Source organism: Hyla sarda, chromosome 8, assembly GCF_029499605.1.
Source record: "Hyla sarda isolate aHylSar1 chromosome 8, aHylSar1.hap1, whole genome shotgun sequence".
In the NCBI taxonomy this organism is placed as follows: Eukaryota; Metazoa; Chordata; class Amphibia; order Anura; family Hylidae; genus Hyla; species Hyla sarda.
Genome location: NC_079196.1, coordinates 126,394,788 through 126,418,553, shown reverse-complemented (window position 1 = coordinate 126,418,553; position 23,766 = coordinate 126,394,788). Strand labels below are relative to the sequence as shown.

The 23,766-nt window shown below is 41.8% G+C and overlaps 1 protein-coding gene across 1 annotated transcript in view; it reads left to right on the top strand.

Moving 5' to 3' along the window:
- Positions 1-23,766, top strand: part of COL5A2 (collagen type V alpha 2 chain) — a 186,072-nt gene that overhangs the window by 95,711 nt on the left and 66,595 nt on the right. The window contains exons 9-18 of the mRNA XM_056534314.1: positions 75-119; positions 1,616-1,669; positions 3,844-3,897; positions 5,620-5,673; positions 6,977-7,030; positions 10,290-10,343; positions 10,698-10,742; positions 13,742-13,795; positions 20,439-20,483; positions 22,320-22,373. Of these exons, the coding sequence (XP_056390289.1) occupies positions 75-119; positions 1,616-1,669; positions 3,844-3,897; positions 5,620-5,673; positions 6,977-7,030; positions 10,290-10,343; positions 10,698-10,742; positions 13,742-13,795; positions 20,439-20,483; positions 22,320-22,373 (513 nt within the window). The remainder of the gene's footprint in view (positions 1-74; positions 120-1,615; positions 1,670-3,843; positions 3,898-5,619; positions 5,674-6,976; positions 7,031-10,289; positions 10,344-10,697; positions 10,743-13,741; positions 13,796-20,438; positions 20,484-22,319; positions 22,374-23,766) is intronic.

Sequence of the window (23,766 nt, the reverse complement as noted above, 5' to 3'; positions counted from 1 at the left end):
ACAAAGGAAAAAAGGCATGCACAAATGTGCTTCATTGCTTTGAATTGACAAATGTTTTCTATGTTGTTTTGCAGGGACAAGTTGGACCAAGAGGTCCACAGGGTCTACCAGGCAACCCGGTAAGTGGTAAATAAAGGTTAGATAATATTATTTCTAGTTAAAAGTTACCTATTTCAATATCACAGACAGGAAACAAGTATCTGCAATAACTCAAAGCAAACTGTGACATATGATTGGCAAAACATGTTATTAAAGGACAAATGCAGCGGAATTACACTTATCCCCTATCTACAGGATAGGGGATAAGTGTTTGATCGTGGGGGGTCCGACCGCTGGGACCCCCCTCGATCTCCCTAAGGGGGCACCGGCATTAGCGCCCATGGTGAGGTAGCGTTGACCTAGAGGTCGACGGTGACGCCCCGTCTCCTCCCCGTCCCCATACAGTTCTATGGGGGATGCGGGGAGGCACGAATGCTGCCTCCCCGCCTCTCCCATAGAGATGTATGGTGGAGGCGTGCCGGCCGCAACGTCATGCTGCGGCTGGCACACCCCTGCACGGGAGAGCCACGGCCCCGTACAGGAGATCGCCGGGGGCCCCAGCGTTCGGACCCCCCGCGATCAAACACTTATCCCCTATCTTGAGGATAGGGGATAAGCATTTGTACCGCTGCAGATGTCCTTTAAGGGGACCTTTAATTTAGCATTTTAATGATGTGTGTTATCTTATTGTATTGAATGTTTACTGCATTCACATACATATGGCTTTGTCAAGACCAAGTAGCAGGTTATGGTATCCTGCTGCCTCTTGACAAAGTCACTGTGCATAGCAAAACATGTTGAGTAAGGCAGTGATTTAATATTTTAAAGGGGTTATCCAGGAAAAAACTATTTTTTATATATCAACTGGCTCCAGAAAGTTAAACAGATTTGTAAATTACTTCTATTAAAAAAATCTTCATCCTTTCAGTACTTATGAGCTACTGAAGTTGAGTTGTTCTTTTCTGTCTAAGTGCTCTCTGATGACACGTGTCTTGGGAACTGTCCAGAGTAGAAGCAAATCCCCATAGCAAACCTCTTTTACTCTGTGCAGTTCCTGAGACAAGCAGAGATGTCAGCAGAGAGCACTGTTGCCAAACAGAAAAGAACAACTCAACTTCAGCAGCTGATAATTATTGGAAGGATTAAGATGTTTTAATAGAAGTAATTTACAAATCTGTTTAACTTTCTGGAGCCAGTTGATATATAAAAAAATGTTTTTTCCTGGAATACCCCTTTAATAGTGTGTGTTTACTCAATATATTGGAAATATACTACAGATACATTCACAATCAAGTTATGTGGTTGGATGTGTGTTGTAGCCAATGAGTCACACTTTTTAGTATTCCAGCAAATTTGATGTGATATGAATTACCTTTCATATCTTCCATTATGTGGGTTCAGGCAAGTCCATGTATTATTGTACAAAGTAATAGTACTGTATAAAACTGTATATTAATAGTATAATTCGTAACATTATAGTACTTATTTTTTTGTTAATCGCTAGAACAATAATGCAGTAAACTGTAATACCATATTGTGTGTACATTTAAATATACTTGTCTTTATTTTCTGTTAGGGTGGCATGGGACCTCCTGGCCCACCAGGAGAACCAGGTGAATCAGGAAATATGGTAAGAACCACTATTATAGTTTCTTTTTTTTATCATGTGTCTTTATTTTGAAAATAATTATATAATCCGAAGGATTATAAATCACTAAGGATTTAAGGACTTGATAATGTAAGGGTACATTCACACCATGTTTGTTCTTACGGTCACCGAATACGGCTGGGAGATGTCAAACCGGGTGCTCCCATATCCCAGCTGGACCCGGCCTGCATCTCATTCATTTGAATGAGCGCCCAGAGTCAGATAGTGATTCCGGTCGGCTCATTTTTGCCCCGTAGCCGGCTTTGTTACCGGTCATTAAACCGTAGTATACCATGGTTTTAAGTACGGTCAAAAAACCAGATACAGGGCAAAAATTAGCCAACTGGAGTCACTATCTGACTCCAGTCAGCTCTTTTAAGTGAATGAGATTCTGCGCCAATCCAGGTGGGATACAGGAGCAGCGGGATTTGAAGCCGTGGGAACAAAACGTGATGTGAATGCTAACTGAGATGCATGCGAACAAGCTAATATGCTGCCTTCCCCCACAATATGTCAATAAGTGTAAGAACTTGTTGATTAGCTAATAGTGTTCCAGGGGGAACTGAATATTTCTGCCAAATGTACACATTAATCTAGGCGAATGTAGAAAAGACAAACAAATTATCAATTGTGTTCAGCAAAACAGTGAATATGAACATGTTCTCAAAAGGTGTGTGTTTATCTCAAATTACACTGGAAAGTCTAAGATTACCGTATATACTCGAGTATAAGCCGAACCGTATATAAGCCGAGGACCCTAATTTCACCCCAAAAACCCAGGAAAAGTTATTGACTCGACTATAAGCCTAAGGTGGGAAATACATCATCCCCCAATGTCATCATCCAGACTCCCATCATCATCCAGACCCCCGTCATCATCTCCCCTTCATCATCACCGCCTGTCAATCCCTTCATCAGTGGTCTTCAACCTGCGGACCTCCAGATGTTGCAAAACTACAACTCCCAGCATGCCAGGACAGCTATCTGGGAGTTGGGAGTTGTAGTTTTGAAACCTCTGGAGGTCCACAGGTTGAAGACCACTGCGGCCTTCATCATCATCATCCTGACCCCCCTTTTGTTTTCTACTCACCTCCCCTCGGTGGGTAGGAAGTGTGAGCTGGTCCGGGCCATCTATGCTGCAGGGACCGTCCGGTGGGGAGGGTTAGTCTTTGCGGGCTGTCCATTTTCACCGGGAGGTCCTCTTCTCCGCGCTCCGGGCCTGCCCCAGACTAGTGACGTTGCCTTGACGACGACGCACAGGGACATTCATGCTCATCCCTGTGCGTCGTCGTCAAGGCAACGTTACTAGTCCGGAGCAGGCCCGGAGCGCGGAGAAGAGGGCCTCCCGGTGAAAATGGACAGCCCACAACGACTAACCCTCCCCACCGGACGGTCCCTGCAGCATAGATGGCCCAAACCAGCTCACTCTTCCTTCCCACCGAGGGGAGGTGAGTAGAAAACTAAAGGGGGGGTATGGATGATGATGAAGACCACTGAGAAGGGATTGACAGGTGGAGAGTTCACTCAAGTACAAGCCGAGGGGGGCGTTTTCAGCACGAAAAATCGTGCTGAAAAACTCGGCTTATACTCGAGTATATACGGTATTCATTACAGTTTATGTGAAGCTATGTTGGCACAATCAATGCATAAATAAGATACAGTGAAACCTTTTCAAAAGACTACCTCTTTAAGAAGATCACCCCCGTATCCAGACTAGATACATGTGATTGATATTCAGTCCACTTTTTTATTATGCAAGGGGACCATTTTCTTTAAGAATACCAACCTCGTTTTCAATGTAATTGTGTGTAGTCTGCTCAAAGAGGTCTCTTTGCAAATAGTTAAAAGCTGTGGATAGCTTTAAAATGCCACTATTGAGTTTTATAAATGCATTGCTTATTTTAAAGATTATGCAGGATTAGAATAACATACCTACATTCCTTTAGAAACAGCACCACTTTAATCATCAGTTTATGTGTGGTATTGCAGCTTAGTCCCATTGAAAAGAATGGAGCTGAGTTGTCATATCACACACAACCTGAGGATAGGTGTGGACCTGTTTTTGGAACAAAACTTCTATGTTTTTTTTTTTTTTTAAATACATAAATAATATAATTGAATGACAATTGGAAGTAATGATTATCATTTTTTGTTAGGGTCCCGTTGGTCCACGAGGGCCTGAAGGACCTCCAGGAAAGCCAGGAGAAGATGTAAGTTGTTTAATAATGCACAGTTGTCAATATTTCAGCACATTATAGTTAAATACTGGCTTGCGATTTTCATAGATTATATTATATTTTTTAGAATTGTGTGTGGCGGTCTACATAGCTCAAGGGAAGTGAGGAGATCCAGGCCCAAGGCAGGAGATTGCGGTGGGTCCCAGCATTTGGACCCCCCCACGATCTGACACTTATCCCCTATCCTTTTGATAAGGGATACGTTTTATAAAACTGGACTACTCCTTTAAGGCGGAGCTGCAGGAAATGATAGCAGAATGCTTTGGTGTATAGGGAGATTTATTATTAGTAGAAAGATGGAAGTGCTCATGCTGCAGTACAGAACACTGGTGAGACCTCACTTGGAGTATTGTGCGCAGTACTGGAGACCATATCCAAACAAGGATTTAGATACATTAGAGAGAGAATTGGATTGCAGGATAAAACATACCAGGAAAAGTTTAAGGATCTTAATGTAGTGTATAGCTAGGAAGAAAGAAGAGACAGAGGGGATATGATAGAGACTTTTAAATACATAAAGGGAAACAACACGGCAAAGGAAAAAAGGAAATTTAGAAAAGAAAAAAAACTACCACAAGAGGACATAGTTTTTAAATTAGAGGGCAAAGGTTTAAAAGTAATATCAGGAAGAATTGCTTTAGTGAGAGAGTAGTGGATGCATGGAATATCCTTCTTGCAGAAGCGGTAGATGCAAATAAAGTGTTTGAGTTTGGATGGGATAGGTATAAGCCTATCCTTCATATAAGATATTTAGGATATTGAGTAGACTAGATTGGCCACATGATTGTTTCTATACCTTGTTATAAACTGCAGCTAATTGTAAGGTGTGCCATTATGTTGCTGTTTGGCACATAGAACTGTGCATCATCTAAGCATGCTACTTTTTGCAAGGAGAGAGTTACGGGCGAAATACAAACAAAATTGGTGAGACTATTTGTCCATTTTATGGAAATTGACTATGGTAAGGAGCCTCTGGGAAATGAAGATAGTGTTAAAGCCCCAGGCTCAAATTCAGAAACCACTATAGCACCAATTGCTACATATAGTAATATCATATTTCCAAACCCACATAATCAAGTTGCTGATGAATCTTCCTTTAATCCCTGTTAGGCTGTGTTCACACAGGGTGATTAGGTAGCAGCAAAAATAGTGCTATTTGCAGTAACATTTTTTAGTGTGAACACTGCCTCAAAGGAGTTTTTGGGCACTTTAGAACTTATCCCCTATACTGTGGTTTAAAGTGAAATCTCAGGCATCTGGACCATTCAATGAATGGCAAAGGCGCAAATTAAACCTAAAGTCACAGTCAATAGTCAATGATAGATTATGTCATAACTTAAAACAAAAGTCTTAGTCCCTTTGTTTATAGGTTGTTTACTAGTTAATGATGCAGAATTAAATGTGGGTGGTCAGGGATGGCATGAGATTTGCACAATTTTGTACAACTTTTCAAAAGTCTCAGATGATCTGGTGCCAAAAGATATGCTGACAAATCTATGCCCACTAAACACAACCTCTGGTGTACACTGCACAAATAGCATATGCGCTGTAGGAGAGGTGCATAATATATGGAAGTGCACATGCATTAGTAAATGTCTTTCTAAGTGTCTTACAGGTAATATTTTCTGACTACTGACTACAAATATCTTACAATGATTAATGATTTTGCCATCATTCAATTTGTATTTTTTAAAGGGTGAAGCAGGAAGGGCGGGACAAACAGGTGAAACAGGATTCCCAGGGTCTGCAGTAAGTATATATAAATATATATCTATATATAAATATGATTGTTTTAAATTAGGCTGCCCATCAATGCATCTGTGGGTTAGCTCATGTTGACCAGCCATGTGTCCATGTTTTTATTTATAGCTGCTATTAGACAGACAGCAGCTTATCTCCCAGGAAATGAAGGATCAGGGTTTCTGAAATCCATCTACATAATGATAATTCCCCCTATACATAAGATCTTCACAATCAGCTTACCGTATTTTTCGTCATATAAGACGCTCCGGCATATAAGACGCACCCAATTTTAAAGGATGAAAATATAGAAAAAAAAGATTCTGAACCAAATACAATATAAAGTATAGGACAGTGATCTTCAACCTGCAGACCTCCAGATGTTGCAAAACTACAACTACAACTGTCCGGGCATGCAGGGAGTTGTAGTTTTGCAACATCTGGCGGTCCGCAGGTTGAAGACCACTGGTATAGGAGGTAATACTCACGTGTCCCCACCATCACCGCTCGTCACCGCTCGTCACCACTGCCCTGGATGCCGCCCTCCATCGCTGCCGCCGCGTCCCCGGGGTGTCACCGTCGCTCCGGAACATCTCTGCTGCCCGGTATCCTCACTCTCCGTCGCCCGCCATCACGCTGCTACGTACGCTGCACCTATTGGATGATAGGATGGCGTGCGCGACAACGTGATGGCGACGAAAGAGAGCGCCGGCCATGCAGGGGATCCCGGCACGGAGTAGACACCGAGGAGGCAGGTAAGGTCCCTCCCTGTGTCCTGTAAGCTGTTCGGGACACCGCGATTTCACCGCGGCGGTCCTGAACAGCCCGACTGAGCAGCCGGGTTAGTGTCACTTTTGCTTCAGACGTGGCGGTCAGCTTTGATCGCCGCGTCTGAAGGGTTAATACAGGGCATCACCGCGATCGGTGATGTCCTGTATTAGCCGCGGGTCCCGGCCGTTGATGGCCGCAGGGACCGCCCCGATAGGACAGGGTTTTAATGTGTATTTGCCGTATAAGATGCACCAACTTTCCCCCCCCCAGTTTTGGGGAAGAAAAAGTGCTTCTTATATGGCGAAAAATGCGGTATATGTAAATCTTTACTATCTGCAACATACATACACTGAACACATATCCATCAAACAGATTGTTCAGAATGCCTTAACTGCCGCTAAAAGCACTAGTGGAGGCAAAGAAATAAGTTGATAAATACTTAATACGAAATAAGAAAGTTAATGTACAAATAGCATTGGCGGAATGCAATATTGAAATTGATCTATACTTTGTCATTTATGTATTGTATCTCTTCTTTTAGGGAGGCAGAGGATTTCCTGGTGCCCCAGGACTCCCAGGAATCAAAGGACATAGAGTAAGAATTTTTTATTTTCTGTTATGTATTGTATTACTTTGGTTTATATATTATACTTTACAGCTCCAGATATTTGAGTTGCAGTTTTAAGAAAAAGCTTTTGCATAGGACACTATTGTGTATAAGTAAAATTTTGCTTGATTTTGTATCCTCTCACTATGATAGTATTTGTGCTGCAGTGTTAGATTATAATATGTGCATGCCTAGGCCCTAGGCTCCTGGTATCCCATGGCCACCCAAACCAGACATGTGTTTCCCATCCGGCAAGCCCACCCTCTAGCAGCTTTACCTTCATTTGCACGAAATCACATTTTTGTTACTATTTTAGACAAAACTGCTACAGGCCCTGCAGGACATTTGCGACATAATAGTAATTTATCAAATTTCCTGCAGGGCACCAAAGATGAGGAAGAGCTGTGGGGGAAAAAATTATGTTAGAAAGAGAGGGGATTGGGAATGCAGTCTCTGTGCGCATGTGTGTGTTGGAGGGGTACCAGGTTGAGCTGTCTGTGGAAAAGAGTGGACAGATAAGCCGCTCTGTGGGGGGAAGGAGGCTACACTGAAAGGCTTTCTGTGAAAAGGGTAGGAATGCTAATCTTTAGGGGAATGAGGGGGTTCACAAAGAGCAGTTTGTAAGAAAGGGGGCTTGGGAGCAGTGTAGGAAATAGACAAGGGGTCTTTTCGTTTTATTTAGGGTCTTAATTTATTTGAGGGTTTGGTATCTGTATTCAGGGGTTTAAATTAATGATGTGCTTTAGTCTGTGGCTCATCATTTTGTAGTTAACCCCTTGGTGACATCCACTGTACATGTAATCTGAGCAAATGGAGCAGACTCAGAAGCTGAGCTTCATCCAGTCATTTAACTTACTAGATGTAGCATTTTGTAGTGACCACAATATCAAGTTGATAAATATGGACAGAGGCTTATTTTCAAAAAAACAAAGATTGGACATCTTTGAAATGAATTGGCCAACTTGTGTTTTAAATCTATGGCCAACTTAAGGGGGTTCTTCGGCAAAATAAACAACCTGTGTATGGTGTCAAAAAAACATAATAAATCAACTTACTAATATAGTTATTGGCGATAGTTCAGAGATCTTCCACATCAGCTGTGCTCTTTCCCTTGTAAGCTGTTCCAAAGGCTCTGAATGCAAAGAGCTCCTATCCCTCCTTCCCCGTCCCGTCCCCCCCGTTAAGCACAAGGTGAGACCATTAATATAAAGGAGGAGCTGATATTACTTCTCATAATATTTATGATGTATTAGATAAGGCAGCAGGAAGTCATTCTCAGTCACAGTAGTTTCCATCAGAATAGGTTCCCTGCTGCCCTATCCCGTATTTCAGCCAGACCTTTGCCAAATCTCATTCACTTAAATGAACCTACCGGAGTCAGATAGTGGCTCTGGTCGGCTCATTTTTGCCCCATCTCCGGTTTTGTGACCGGACTTAAAACTGTGGTATACTACAGTTTTAAATACAGTCACAAAACTCAGGCTCATTCAGATGAATGGGTCCAGCTAGAAGACCGGAGCACCCAGTTTTGACATCTCCCAGATGGACACGGGAGCACCTGGTTTTGACATCTCCCAGATGGATCCAGTGACCGTAAGAACAAAACATGGTGTGAATGCACCCTTTCACATCACTTATCTTGCCTCATGCTGACAGAACGGGAGAAGTGACAGAAGCTCTCTACAATCAGAGCCAGTGACATGATGTCACAGCTTATAAGGGAGACAGCCAAGCTAATATGGAAGATCTCTGCACTATGGCTAATACCATTATATGCAGTATTATGCTTTTTACACCATAAACAGGCAATTTTTTCTTGCTGGACAGCCCCTCTAATGTTTTGTTTACATCTGGTTTATATGAATCATGTGTCAATGAGATTTAATACCTCAATACATATACATGATTTTGCTGTGAAGGGTGTATAGAGAGGGCCAAAGAGACAACTCCATACTTGGCACCTGTCAGCTGCATTCAGCAGCAGACATCCACCATGGAGCAATGTCTATTGCTGGCTATTAACTGTTTAGATGCTGCAACAATGTTTAGATGCTGCAAAAATAATCTGGCTCCCTACAATGCCTATGGCAGGCTGTAGCAATAGAGAACAGAGTTAAAGGGGTTATCCAGAGCTGTTTTCTTTCAAAAGCAGCACCACATCTGTCCCTAGGTTGTGTGTGGTTTTGCAGCTCAGTTCCATTGCAAACAATGAGGCAAGTTGTAGTACCACATACAATCTGGGGACAGACTTGGTGCTTTTTATTTTTTTTTAAGAAATCAGCTCAGTTTTTTTTGCTCCTGGATAACCCCTTTAACTGATCAATGCTATGAAATAGCATAGCATTGATCAATATAGGCAATCCAATGATTACTTATAATGGTCCCCTATAGAGACTTAAAAGTATAAAAAAAATATACTACCTTTCTTGCTATCCATTGCTACACGTGTAGCCCATGCCAGTCCGAGCGCTGCAGGCTAAGGGAGTGAGCTGATGACCTATCCACGCTTACCCCACTAATTAGAATTACTATGAAAACACTTCCATCACTTTAAGATCTTGGAGGCCTGAAGAGAAATGGAAAATATGGTTTAACATTGATAAATAAAAGGTTATGCATTTTCAATGTGAAAATGTGTCACCATTTCATGATAAGTGGAAAAGTATGGTATAAAACTGACATGTCAAAGGACTTTTAGTTGACAGTAAACAGAAGCAATCAGTGTCTGAGAACTAATGTCAAGGTTAATAAATGATATGTGGTCCTACAAAAGCGACATAAAGGCATCTGACAAGAACATAGTTTCTTCACCAGCAGAAAGGAATTCTTTACTGCAAGAGCAAAAAGACTATAGAACTCACTGCTAAAGAAAGTTTTCTTGGTAAACATATTAGAAGAGTTCAAAAGGGGTCTTTCTTGAGTGTAATAATATTAAAGATTATAGTTATTTGAGTCATGGAGATGAATCTTAACACAGCCAGTACGATAATGCTGATATAATGCTGATAATGCTAAATCCTGAAAAGGATTTTTCTTCCTAAGATGAGGAAAGTCAACTACCTTTTGGGGATTTTTGCCTGAATCAACACTGCAGGATAATAGGCTGGACTAAGTGGACTTTTGTTATGTTTTTCTTTACAAACTTTATTTGTTACTGTATTTCTAAAACTGTGTATTAAATGACAAAAAGTAGAAAATGCTTTAGTAATGTTAGTTTTTTATTTTATTTTTTATGTGCACTTTTTAGGGTCATAAAGGACTGGAAGGCCCAAAAGGAGAGCTTGGAGCAGCTGGAGCAAAGGTAAAACAGTACTATAATCTACTATATTCATTCAAACACAATTGCTTCAATTCGAGGTAAAATACACAAATACATAATAGCATTTACAATTTATGAATATGCTTATAGGGCCAGTGATCTAATCTGGCCAGTCTGTTTTAGTTAATAATTGTATTTGAAATGACTGGAGTATCTTTTCTCACAGCCCTGTGCTATGTCTGTACACTGCCAGTTTTAATGGTCAGACAGTATGGAGGCATGCCTCCAGGAGGCAACATTGAGCTTAAAAATAAGTCATGTTTACACACATTTTATATTGATACATATGAACTGAAACAGTTTTTCAACTCTGTATTTATTACTATGTCATTTTAGGGTGAATCGGGTCCTACTGGTCCAATGGGTCTAAATGGCCCACCGGTAAGTTTGACATGACATACAAAGTCACACTATAAGTAGTTCTAGTAATCCAGTTTTCTTGTTTTTTCTTGTAACTTTTTTTTTTTGGGATTATGGCAAAAATCATCATCCTGTCTAGCTGTAATTTAATGTTTGCTTTTTTACTTTGATCGCAGTCCTTTTATCACCTATAGGAGTCTATAATAATGCAGACACATTGGGGGATATTTATCAAAGTTGTCTATGTCCCGCATCAATATAGACCAAACTACAGAGGGTCAGTCTAGTCTATTGTGCACCTAATTTATCAAATGGCACACAGCTCTTGATAAATTCTGTGCACAGACTTTGTGATCTATGCTTTAGTCTATATTTAAACCTGCTCCAACATGGTCTGACATTTCGGCGCACTTTCAGCCTATGCAACTTGTCGCTGAAAAGTCGCTTTTGATAAATTCAGCACCAATGCATTTTTCAATGCATTTCAGTCTAAAATAGACTTGCATGCATAATGTTCTAAAAATCCTCTAGAGCAAAAGTCGCAGAAAAGTCGCACATATTTAGACTGCGGCTTTCTGTGCGACAAATTTAGACAAGAAAAACCAGTCTAAATCCTTTGATAAATCTCCCCCATTTTGTTTATAGCAGCCTAACCTGTTTTTTTTTTTTTTTTATAAAGAATGGATAATATTTTAACAAACACTAGAGAGGAATTTACTATTTCTATTTTCAAAATCTCCAGGAATAGCCATATTTCTTTTATATGCCATCTGTACCATTTTCTATTTTTATTAAGGATGGTAAACAACAACAACAACTGGACATGTTCAAATTATTCTTTTATATGTGAATGATTGTCAACAACAACAACTAAAGCTGGACCTTTTTATCCTCTTTTTTTTTTTTTTTTTTCATTGTCGCTCTCCAAGTGCCATAACTTTTATATTTCTGTCGACAAAGCCATATGAGGGCTTGTTTTTTGCAGGACAAGTTGTACTTTTTAAAGAGGTACTCCGACCCTGAGACATCTTATCCCCTATCCAAAGGATAGGGGATAAGATGTCACACTGCGGGGGTCCCGACGCTGGGGACCCCCACAATCTTGTATTCACCACTCACTTGTTTGAGCTGCATGCCACCTCACAAACAGCCGGGTGGCGACCACGGGGCCGGAGTATCGTGACGTCATGACTCTGCCCTGTGTGATGTCACCCCCCGTTCCCGCTATGCAAGTCTATGGGAGGGGGCGTGACTCTGATTATTGGATTGCTTGAATAAAAACAACCTATTTTTTCACCACAAGTGTTGTGCTACTTTATTTTCTATATTGAAAAATAAAACATAAACATTTGCAAAAAAATTAATAAAAATAAATAAATAATACTCTCTGGCCTTTATTTTGGACATGCTATACTACCACACCTACAATGTTCTAGCAATGTAGGAGTGCATTGTTATAGTAGCTGTGGAAAAGATTTATCAAAACCTGTGCAGAGGAAAAGTTGCCCAGTTCCCATAGCGACCAATCAGATTGCTTCTTTTATTTTGCAAAGGCCTTGTTAAAAATGAAAGAAGTGATCTGATTGGTTGCGATGGGCAATTGGGCAACTTTTTCTCCGCACAGGTTCTTTCATTTTGTAGTGGCCATGTTAAAAATGAAAGAAGTGATCTGATTGGTTGCTATGTGCAACTGCAAAACTTTTTCTCTGCACAGGTTTTGATAAATCTCTCCCTGTGTCCCTACAATGATTAGCTGAAGAGCTTAGTAGAAACCATGACCTGGTAGACACATGACTACAGTCATTTAAAATTTTTAGCAGATGCCATTGGATACTTAAAAGTCACCTTTGATCTTTATATGATCTCTGAATTTCTGCACATGTTTAGGAAAAGTAACGCCAGTTCAAATCTTTCCACATTTTAAGTTTACTTGGTTCACAATAATCTATATCAAATCCCTTTTTCCATATATGTCTATGGTAATAAGACCTTTTTCCATGTATGTATATGGTAAAGTCGAATTCTTTCCAAATTTCATGAAAAATTTGATTCTGAACGAATTCGAATTCACTCTTCATGGTAACAAATCGCTTCGTTCACTACATTTTGTGTGGGCTGGGGGCTAAAATGGTGGCTACACGTGTGAGGACATGGGGCAAGGAAGTCTGGGGAAGTGGGAAGGCGGAATCACCCTGAATCACATGGCAGCATGCAGCCTATCAGCAGCCAGCCAGCCCTGTGATGTCACTGTCCTATATATTCGGCAGCCATTGCCGAAGACGGGCATTTCCGAGAGCAGAGACTGTGTGTGTGCACTAATCATCGTTACTGACAATACAGATCTTTACAGCAGTGAATCCATTCACCTCAAGCCTGCATTCCTTCTAGCTAGAGAGAGAGTAGACACTGTGTGGTCACTAATCAGCTTTACTAACAGTACAGATCAGCACAGGGGAAATCAATTGACCTCAAGCCCTCATCACTGCAGGTAGGCAGGCAGGGAAAGTTTAGAAATTGTTTCATAGTCTGCCAATTGAGATCATCACAGGAAGCTTTCCCCATTCAAAGACTGCAAGCAACCATAGTGCATCCAGACTCATTGTGCCGCTCTGCGGCAGTGATTCTAATAGCGACACCTGTAATCTGCATATCATACTGAATAAAAGTATTATTACACAACCCGAGCACACTCCCTATGCGTGTTATGGCAAGGCAAAGTGTTCTACACCCCTATTAAGGCTCTATGTAGCCCGGAAATAGCTTTTTTTTTATAGCAATTGACAGCCGAATCAAATTTTTTAAAAATGTGCCCATCTCTAGTGGTAATCATCAATGGATGACTGAAAGGTAGATTATGTCATTCTGCATTATACATTACACCTTAACAAAACATGTACTTGTCTACTAGATAATTTTATTATCCAAGATTCTACAATATTCTCTTACTATTATTGTTTTTCTAATATGCATAGGCTTATGTAAATTTTATTGAAAATTGTTAATAATGCTTAATTTTAAAGGGACCAAGAGGAATGCCAGGAGAAAGAGGGCGTATTGGACCTCAAGGTACACCTGTAAGTAATATTCCTTATCACTGTATTGAAGAAATAGACATACATGAACATGTTAAAATTATCAGAATATACAGATTAGCTTATATCAGTATCTATCCATGGTCCATGTATGAGGAAGGCAAAAGCAAAATCCTTGTGAGGAAGTTGGCAACACAGTACATAAAAGGATCAAATTCTCTTGGTATCCATTACCTTAGTTAGATTGAATTCGATACAGATATATGATATTGATTATGATACTTTTTTTTATTTAAAAATATCAAATTGCCTTTTCATAATTGCACTGCTCTCAGGCTTGGTTCACACAAACAGAATCTCTTGCTGGAATTGTGGTTGGAGATCCCAAGGGCGCCCAGTGCCAACAGCAGTAGGTGCTAGGACTGCGCCAACGGCATTGTGGTCTCCATAGACAGTAATGCATCTCTGAGCGGATCCACAAAAGAATGTTTATTCGTTCGGCGAATCTGCTCAGAAATGTATTACCATCTATGGGGACGGCAATGCAGTCCACTCGGTCTTAGCAATGACTCTGTCGACACTAGCTTGCCTTCGAATCTACGGACACAAATTTGTCTGGAAATTTCGCTCTTGTGAACCAAGCCTTAAAAGGGACTCCGTTGGAAAACCTTTTTTTTTTTTCTAATCAACTGGTGCCAGAAAGTTAAACAGATTTGTAAATTCCTATTATATATAAATCTTAATCCTTCCACTACTTATCATCTGATATATATTACAGAGGTAGTGGAGTTGCTCTTTTCTGTCTGACCACAAAGCTGTCTGCTGACACTTCTGTCCATGTCAGGAACTGTCCAGAGCAGGAGAGGTTTGCTATGGGAATTGTTTTTGCTCTTGACAGTTCCTAACATGGACATATGTGTCAGCAGAAAGCACTGTGGTCAGATAGAAAAGATCTATACAACTTCCTTTGCAGCATACAGCAGCTGATAAGTACTGGAAGGTTTAAGATATTTAAATAGAATTCATTTACAAATCTGTTTAACTTTTTGGCACCAGTTGATTTAACCTCTTCAGGACATAGGGCGTATGGATACGCCCTGCATCCCGAGTCCTTAAGGACCGAGGGCGTATCCATACGCCCGTGGGAATTCCGGCCCCCACCGCTAGCCGGTTGGGGACCGGAGCCGGATGCCTGCTGAAATCGTTCAGCAGGCATCCCGGCATATCGCCCAGGGGGGTCATTATGCCCCCCCATGTCGGAGATCACCGCAGATCGCTGGACAATTCAGTCCAGCGATCTGCGGCGATTCCGGGTCAATCGGGTCTCCAGTGACCCGATGACCCAGAATTACTGGCTGTTCGGGGCCGTCTCTGACGGCCCCGAACAGCCAGAGCCTGCAGGGGTGAGGTGGCACTGGTGCCACCTCACGATCGCCCTGATTCGTCGGCCGGATTACCGGCCGACCAATCAGGGCGCCTGCTGCGGGTGTCACTCCCGCACCCGCTCCGCCCCTCTTCTGGAGGACGTAAGCGGGTGCGGGACGTGCACCCCGGGTGCTGGGGACCCCGATCCCCAGCGCCCCTGTTGGGATCGGGGCCCCAGGAGCAGCTGCGGCGGCGGAGACGACGAGGGACTGACCTGTGCGGCGAGGATCTTTGGAGGTGAGTGACAGCCTCCTGCTGTTGCTTAGCAACAGCTCCCAGCATGCAAAAAGGGCAAGCTGGGAGCTGTAGTTATGCAACAGCAGGAGGCAGACCACCACAACTCCCAGCATTCCCTTATGGGCATGCTGGGACTTATGGTTTTGCAACAGCTGGAGGCACATTCTTTCTATGGAAAAGTGTACCTTCAGCTGTTGTATAACTACAACTCCCAGCTTGCACAAACAGCTAACGTGCATGCTGGGAGTTGTAGTGGTGCATCTGCTGGTTGCATAACTACAACTCCCAGCATGCCCGTTGGCTGTCGGTGACTGCTGAGAGTTGTAGTTTTGCAACAGCTGAAGGCACACTGGTTGTGAAACTCAGAGTTTTTTTTTACCTAACTCAGTGTTTCACGACCGGTGTGCCTCCAGCTGTTGCAAACTACAACTCTCAGCAGTCACCGTACACCATGCACCGTACATGCTGGGAGTTGTAGTTTTGCAACAGCTGGAGGCACACTGGTTGTGAAACACTGAGTTAGGTCACAAACTCAGTGATACATAACCAGTGTGCCTACAGTTGTTGCAAAACTGCAACTCTCAGCAGTCACCGACAGCCAACGGGCATGCTGGGAGTTGTAGTTATGCAACAGCTGGATGTCCCCCCCCAATGTGAACGTACAGGGTACACTCACATGGGCGGAGGATTACAGTAAGTATCTGGCTGCAAATTTGAGCTGCCGCAAACTTTCTGCTGCAGCTCAAATTGCCAGCGAGAAACTACTGTGAACCCCCGCCCGTGTGACTGTACCCTAAAAACACTACACTACACTACACTAACACAAAAAATAAAATAAAAAGTAAAAAACACTACATATACACATACCCCTACACAGCCCCCCTCCCCTCCCCAATAAAAATGAAAAACGTTTGGTACGCCACTGTTTCCAGAACGGAGCCTCCAGCTGTTGCAAAACAACTACTCCCAGTATTGCCAGATAGCCACTGACTGTCCAGGCATGCTGGGAGTTTTGCAACAGATGGAGGCACCCTGTTTGGGAATCACTGGCGTAGAATACCCCTATGTCCACCCCTATGCAATTCCTAATTTAGGCCTCAAATGGGCATGGCGCTCTCACTTTGGAGCCCTGTCGTATTTCAAGGCAACAGTTTAGGGTCACATATGGGGTATCGCCGTACTCGGGAGAAATTGTGTTACAAATTTTGGGGGGTATTTTCTGCTTTTACCCTTTTTAAAAATGTAAAATTTTTGGGATAACAAGCATTTTAGGTAAAAAAAAAAATTTTTTTTTACATATGCAAAAGTCGTGAAACACCTGTGGGGTATAAAGGTTCACTTAACCCCTTGTTAGGTTCCCCGAGGGGTCTAGTTTCCAAAATGGTATGCCATGTGGTTTTTTTTTTTGCTGTCCTGGCACCATAGGGGCTTCCTAAATGCGGCATGCCCCCAGAGAAAAATTTGCGTTCAAAAAGCCAAATGTGACTCCTTCTCTTCCAAGACCTGTAGTGCGCCAGCAGAGCACTTTTCACCCCCATATGGTGTGTTTTCTGAATCGGGAGAAATTGGGCTTCAAATTTTTAGGGGTATTTTCTGCTATTACCCTTTTTAAAAATAAAATTTTTTTGGGAAAACAAGCATTTTAGGTAAAAATTATTATTATTTTTTTTTTACATTTGCAAAAGTCGTGAAACACCTGTGGGGTATTAAGGTTCACTTTATCCCATGTTACATTCCCCGAGGGGTCTAGTTTCCAAAATGGTATGCCATGTGTTTTTTTTTTTGCTGTTCTGGCACCATAAGGGCTTCCTAAAGGTAACATGCCCCCCAAAAACCATTTCAGAAAAACGTACTCTCCAAAATCCCCTTGTCGCTCCTTCCCTTCTGAGCCTTCTACTGCGCCCGCCGAACACTTTACATAGACATATGAGGTATGTCCTTACTCGAGAGAAATTGGGCTACAAATACAAGTAAAAATGTTGTCCTTTTACCGCTTGTAAAAATTCAAAAATTGGGTCTACAAGAACATGTGAGTGTAAAAAATGAAGATTGTGAATTTTCTCCTTCACTTTGCTGCTATTCGTGTGAAACACCTAAAGGGTTAAAACGCTGACTGAATGTCATTTTGAATACTTTGGGGGGTGTAGTTTTTATAATGGGGTAATTCATGGGGTATTTCTAATATGAAGACCCTTCAAATCCACTTCAAACCTGAACTGGTCCCTGAAAAATACCGAGTTTGAAAATTTTGTGAAAAATCGGAAAATTGCTGCTGACCGTTGAAGCCCTCTGGTGTCTTCCAAAAGTAAAAACACGTCAATTTTATGATGCAAACATAAAGTAGACATATTGTATATGTGAACCAAAAAAAAATGTATTTGTAATATCCATTTTCCTTACAAGCAGAGAGCTTCAAAGTTAGAAAAATGCAAAATTTTCAAATTTTTCATCAAATTTACGGATTTTTCACCAAGAAAGGATGCAAGTATCGACAAAAATTTACCACTATGTTAAAGTAGAATATGTCACGAAAAAACAATCTCGGAATCAGAATGATAACTAAAAGCATTCCAGAGTTATTAATGTTTAAAGTGACAGTGGTCAGATGTGCAAAAAACGCTCCGCTCCTTAAAGGACATCTGCAGTGCTGGGCAAAAAAACTTTTTTTTACCTCATTTAATAGGTCTTTGAAAGACCTTTCCAACGATGTCTCCCCCATCAAAATTGGCCCAGTCTTTCTCCCGTTATCAGCACACGAATTACGGAGGAGAAGTGAAAATAAAACTACATCTCCCATCATGCCTTGTGCTTACTTCCTGTAAGCTCCTGCCCTCCCCATGTTCTATCCCCCCGAGCAAATTATTATATTGTAACGCCCACATCTCCCTCCCCTATGCATACACCCTCCCCTTCTGCTCATCTCCCCCTCCCCATCCTGTCCAGTGATGAAGCAGCTGCCTTCGTGCTCACTGTAGTGTGGAGAGTGGAGAGAAAGTAAAAATGGTAAAAAAAAACACATAATTGTTTGTCTATAAAACTGTCCTGATAGGGGTCCCTCCATGTTTTTCACAACTACAACTCCAAGCATGCCCAGTTATTTTATATGCTGTTTGGGCATGCTGGGAATTCCAGTGGTGCCTCCAGCTGTTGCAAGACTACAAATCCCAGCATGCCCTGTCAGCATTCTGCTGTATGTGCATGCTTGGAGTTGCAGAGGTGACTCCAGCTGTTGTAAGACTATGTTTGAGTGTATAGAGGAGTTGTAGTTCACCAACACCTCTACTGTATCAGGAGACTCCTGGGAGTTGTAGTTCACCAACACCTCTATTGTATCTCTGTAGTCTCCTGGGAGTTGTAGTTCACCAACACCTCTATTGTATCTCTGTAGTCTCCTGGGAGTTGTAGTTCACCAACACCTCTATTGTATCAGGAGTCTCCTGGGAGTTGTAGTTCACCAACACCTCTATTGTATCTCTGTAGTCTCCTGGCTGGGAGTTGTAGTTCACCAACACCTCTATTGTATCTCTGTAGTCTCCTGGGGGTTGTAGTTCATCAACACCTATATTGTATCTCTGTAGTCTCCTGGGAGTTGTAGTTCATCAACACCTCTATTGTATCTCTGTAGTCTCCTGGGAGTTGTAGTTCACCAACACCTATATTGTATCTCTGTAATCTCCTGGGAGTTATAGTTCATACACCAGTGTTTCCCAACCAGGGTGCCTCCAGATGTTGCAAAACTACTACTCCCAGCATTCCCTGGTTGGGAAACACTGGCATACACACACATAACAGGGACTACAACTCCCAGCATGTGTCATTCAGTAGTCCCCCCCCCCCCTCACACACAGAATCATCTCCAGTATGATATTTATTCCCTGTATACACCACCAGCCCGTGCAGTGTAATATGTCTCCTTCACACACACGTCCCCCCCTCCCTGCTCTGTGGTTTGCTCTATGTTTTCCCCCATGAAAACTTGAAACCTCCCCGTGATAAGTGAGGTCCTATGTAGACAGAGCAGGGGAGGGGGGAGGAGCTGTGGACGTCCTCATTCTCCCCCTGCTTCAATCTTACAGATAGGGGCGTTTCTGAGGATGAGCCTATGGCTGCCTCAGAAAGCACCCGCTCATGCATATGCATAAGCAGGAAGGACCTGACAGAGGCTAGGGGGAGCACAAACACTGCTGGGAGGAAGAGATCTCCGTCCCCAAGATGGCGGCTGCAATGTAATGAATAGGGGACGGACGCAGGACTACTGGGCTATGCTGGCAACTCTAATATCTCAGAAACGGCTGCATATAGGTAAATAGAACTAATTGACTGAATTGTATAACTTTTGTTTGGGGAACATTTGGGCAGGGATTTTTGACCACTACAGTTGTCCTTTAAGGCCAAAATGGGCTCCGTCCTGAAGGGGTTAAAAAAAATTTTTTTTCACTGGAGTACCCCTTTAGTGCTTGATATTGAAGCGCCTTTCCTTTACACATAGACTTTGCGCAATATGTTAAGAAATACTAAAAACATCTGGGTTTTGGCTTTTGAGTGATTTATACAAGTTAGATTTCTGTTTATAAAGCAAACCATTTATTTAAGTTAATCGAATTATGTTATGACTTGAATAATAAACCCCTTGTAAATACCTAAACTATTGCAGAGATATTGGCCCAGATTTATAAAACTGTGTGGGAGAGAAAGTGGAGTGATTTTTCTACAGCAACCAATCACAGCTCAACCAACAAGCTCTGGTAAAATGAAAGCTGAGCTGTGATTGGTTGCTCTGGGAAAATCCCTCCACTTTTTCTCTCACACCGTTTTCTAAATCTGGGCCATTGTTTCCTGAACTAGTTTTGTATCTTAAACATTGCTTTATAGCAGTCCTATGAGAAACCTATATGAAACCTGGTCATATTGTAAGGGGAATCAGTCACAACAAAGCACTTTATATTATTTCCCTTTAGTTATAAATAATTCCAAATGTTTTCACTATGCTCTCTAACAAAATTGTTTTGTTTAAAATATGTAGGGAGCAAGAGGTGCCAATGGACTTGTGGGACTTGCTGGGCCAGTGGTAGGTTACCCCGATGATTTCTTTTTCTTGATATTAGTAAGATTTATTTGGTGAACCTTGATTATTTAACCTATATTTTCATTAGGGCTGTTACTCATTAGGGACTTTTACTTAGGGCTGTAATTACAGCCAGTGCTGCCCTAGGCACAAGGTCTAGTTATGCCTAAGACTGTTTTGACAGCAGGTCTTGTAGGTATACATGATGGAAATTCCGCAATTTATACATCTGACTGATCCCTCTGACAGAATGTCATCAATCATACATAGGCTACAGTGTAGCCTATGCTGTATGGTATGGATTTGTTTATACACTGGTAGCTTTTCTGAAGTATATGATAAATGGAGACAACTAACACAGTGAGAAAAAAAGCCTACATAAGAATAAAAATGTTCCAGAAAAAGCCCCAGATATTTCCCCAGCACAGTCCTATGTAATGTGACAAGTAGTGCAGGGTTGTTACTAAGATGGTGCTTAGGCAGACTGCCATATATTTGTGTCCAAACCTGTAGTTCACCAATAGCCATAAAACATTTGTATAAGGCTAAGTTTCCACTTGTTTTTTTTTCTGGCAGTTTTTAGAATACTGCCGCTGCAGTTTTTGAGCCAAAGTCAGAAGTGGATCCATAAGGGAGGAGAAGTGTAAGTCCTTCCTTTATATGTCCTGTTCATTTTGAATACACTTCTGGCTGTGGCTCAAAAACTGCAGTGGCAGTATTCCAAAAACTGCCGGAAAAAAAACAAGTGGAAACTTAGCCTAACACTGACTACCGGTTCTGTTTAACCCTGTTAGATCACCTAGAAGTGTATATATGCAGGGGCCAAGTCCTTGGGGAAAAAAAGCATGAGAACTCACCCAAGATTTCATTTCATGGGCTGGTCCTATAGGACTTCTGCTAAGGGGAACAGTGTTCCTGCTTAGGAAAGTGCAGGGACTCAGTTTCCATGAGTTCCTGCAGGACTTGAGCCCTGTATATATGTAATTCTCAGTTGCTATTAAGGCAAGTTAATTTCAAAGTTGCAAGCAGAGGCATTTGCAAAAATGTGGGACTTTGTTTTATACGTTTAAGGCAGGGTCACACGTGGAATATTTTGCTGAATATTTTCCTTCCCATTAAAGTCAATGGGTAGGAAAATGCACAGCAATAAGTAGGAAAATATCCAGCAAAATAGGGCACATGTGACCCTACCCTGAGCTTACGCTCACACTTGCATATTTTCTGCTGCAGATCTGCTGCAAGTTTTGCTCCACTTGGAAATTCCTGTGAAGCAGAATCCCATTGCTATTAATGGGTTTCTGCTACCCAGTCCACACTACAGAATTTCAGCGGTGGAGCAAAAAAGTTAAAGTTCAAAGCTAAAGCTAAACTATTGAGTTTGTTAATGAGAACTATTAGAGTATGTTCACACTGTGGAAATTTCCCTGCCAACATTCCACTGAAAGTGGCGCCAGGACTGCTCAGAAATGCGCCGTCTCATAGATGGCAATGCATATCCGTGCAGACTACGCAGTAAGAATAGACATGTCTATTCTTTCTGCAGAAACTGGAATTAGAATTTCCACGTAAGAAACATTGTTTGAAAAGTGCAGCAGAATCCCATTTATATCAATGGAACTCTGCTGCTGCGTAAACTCTGTGCAGAATTCTAATGCATGGAATGCATGGAAAAAAAGGTATTTTTTTTTTGGAAAAAGAAAATGACAATTTAGTGTCATGTTAGTTAACAAGAGTGAGATGAGTAATGAAAAAAACATTCTGCTGTGGGAATATTTTTAATTTAAAAGTGACCGTTTTAGTTTTCTATGAGAAATAATATTTATTTTTTGTATTCAATAGGGTCCAATAGGCTTAAGTGGTGCTGCAGGATTTCCTGGTGCTCCTGGTATGAAGGTAAGAAGCATTTTTGGAACTTCTGTAAATAATTCTCTTGAAGACTGTTTACATTTGCAGCTTATATTACAGTTTATTAAGGGAAATGTATAAATTCTTATTGTGCCAGGCTATCTTTGTAGAGTGGTTTATTTGCACTGGTTTTGGTGTCTCTGCAACAACTTTACCAATTCGGCACACAACCTTTGTTTACCTCATTTACCTTTCCTGAACCTGTGTGGCCATGTCCAATGCTGGCTCAACGGGGGGTGAAGGTTCCTCAGAGACAACTATGTCGCAGGATAGTATTAAGCAGCCCTGGAGGCGTCGCTGCTTTCACAAAAATAAATGTTTTATGTATTTTGACGCCTTTACATTTTCTGACATTGGTAAGTGTGTTTTCCGTGTGCAAAATGTCTTGCCGGGGATTTGCGACAAAGAAACGGGATTTGCGCCAAAATTGCGCCAAAGATTGATTGGCGCAAATGATGAATTACTGACTAAAGTTGAAATCACACACAGGACTTTGTGATTTTGAGAAAGTTGTAAAAATGACAGTGGAAAAGATGCGCCAAACTTTGTTGCAAAAAGACACTGCACCAAATTATTGCGCCAAAGTTACGTGAAAAAAAACACATAAATCCTTTGATAAATACCTCCCATAGTTTCCAAACACTGAGAGATCCACCGAAATAGCCATGTGCGGTCCAATGTGAAGAGTCCCTGCTTGACCTCAGATCCTGCTCCCATACTTTTGTATGTTGGGTGTAATTTTAGGGTTTCTATAGGGAGGAGTCCAGAAGGGAAATCAGATCTGAGGAGTGGGGCAACAAATGCATTCATAGTGACAGGCTGACAGAAGATGGTATGCCTTAAAATGCCAATGGTATGCCACTAATTAAATGAAGGCAGGGAATTTCAAACACAGACAGAGAAAATGGCGCATAGAGTATGGGAGGCAGCCACATTAATGAATCTATGGATCTAAATTTGGAAGCTCCAGCAGGACCCAGAGAAGGACTTATGTAAGAAAAATATAGGTAAATAGTTACATAATTGATAAGGTTATAAAAAGGCAGTTAAATATACATAATAATAAATGGTATGTTAGGACATATGAATGTATCATCTTAGTGTGGGGAGTTCAGCCACCCGAAGGGGGGGGGGGGGGTTGGGTCTTAGGTCACACCATGCCCCCTTCTTACATGTTTGTGGGAGGGGGCGTTATAGCTAGTACACAGCTGTCACGCCACTTCCCATCGGCGGAGGTCGCTTTTCATCTGGCATGGAGCAGAGTTTGCTCTGTGCGTCGGATTATGAGGTGCCACACAAGAGATCGAGGGAGGTCCCAGTGGCCAGACCCACCGTGATCAGACATGTTATTTCCTATCCTTTGGATAGGGGATACCATGAC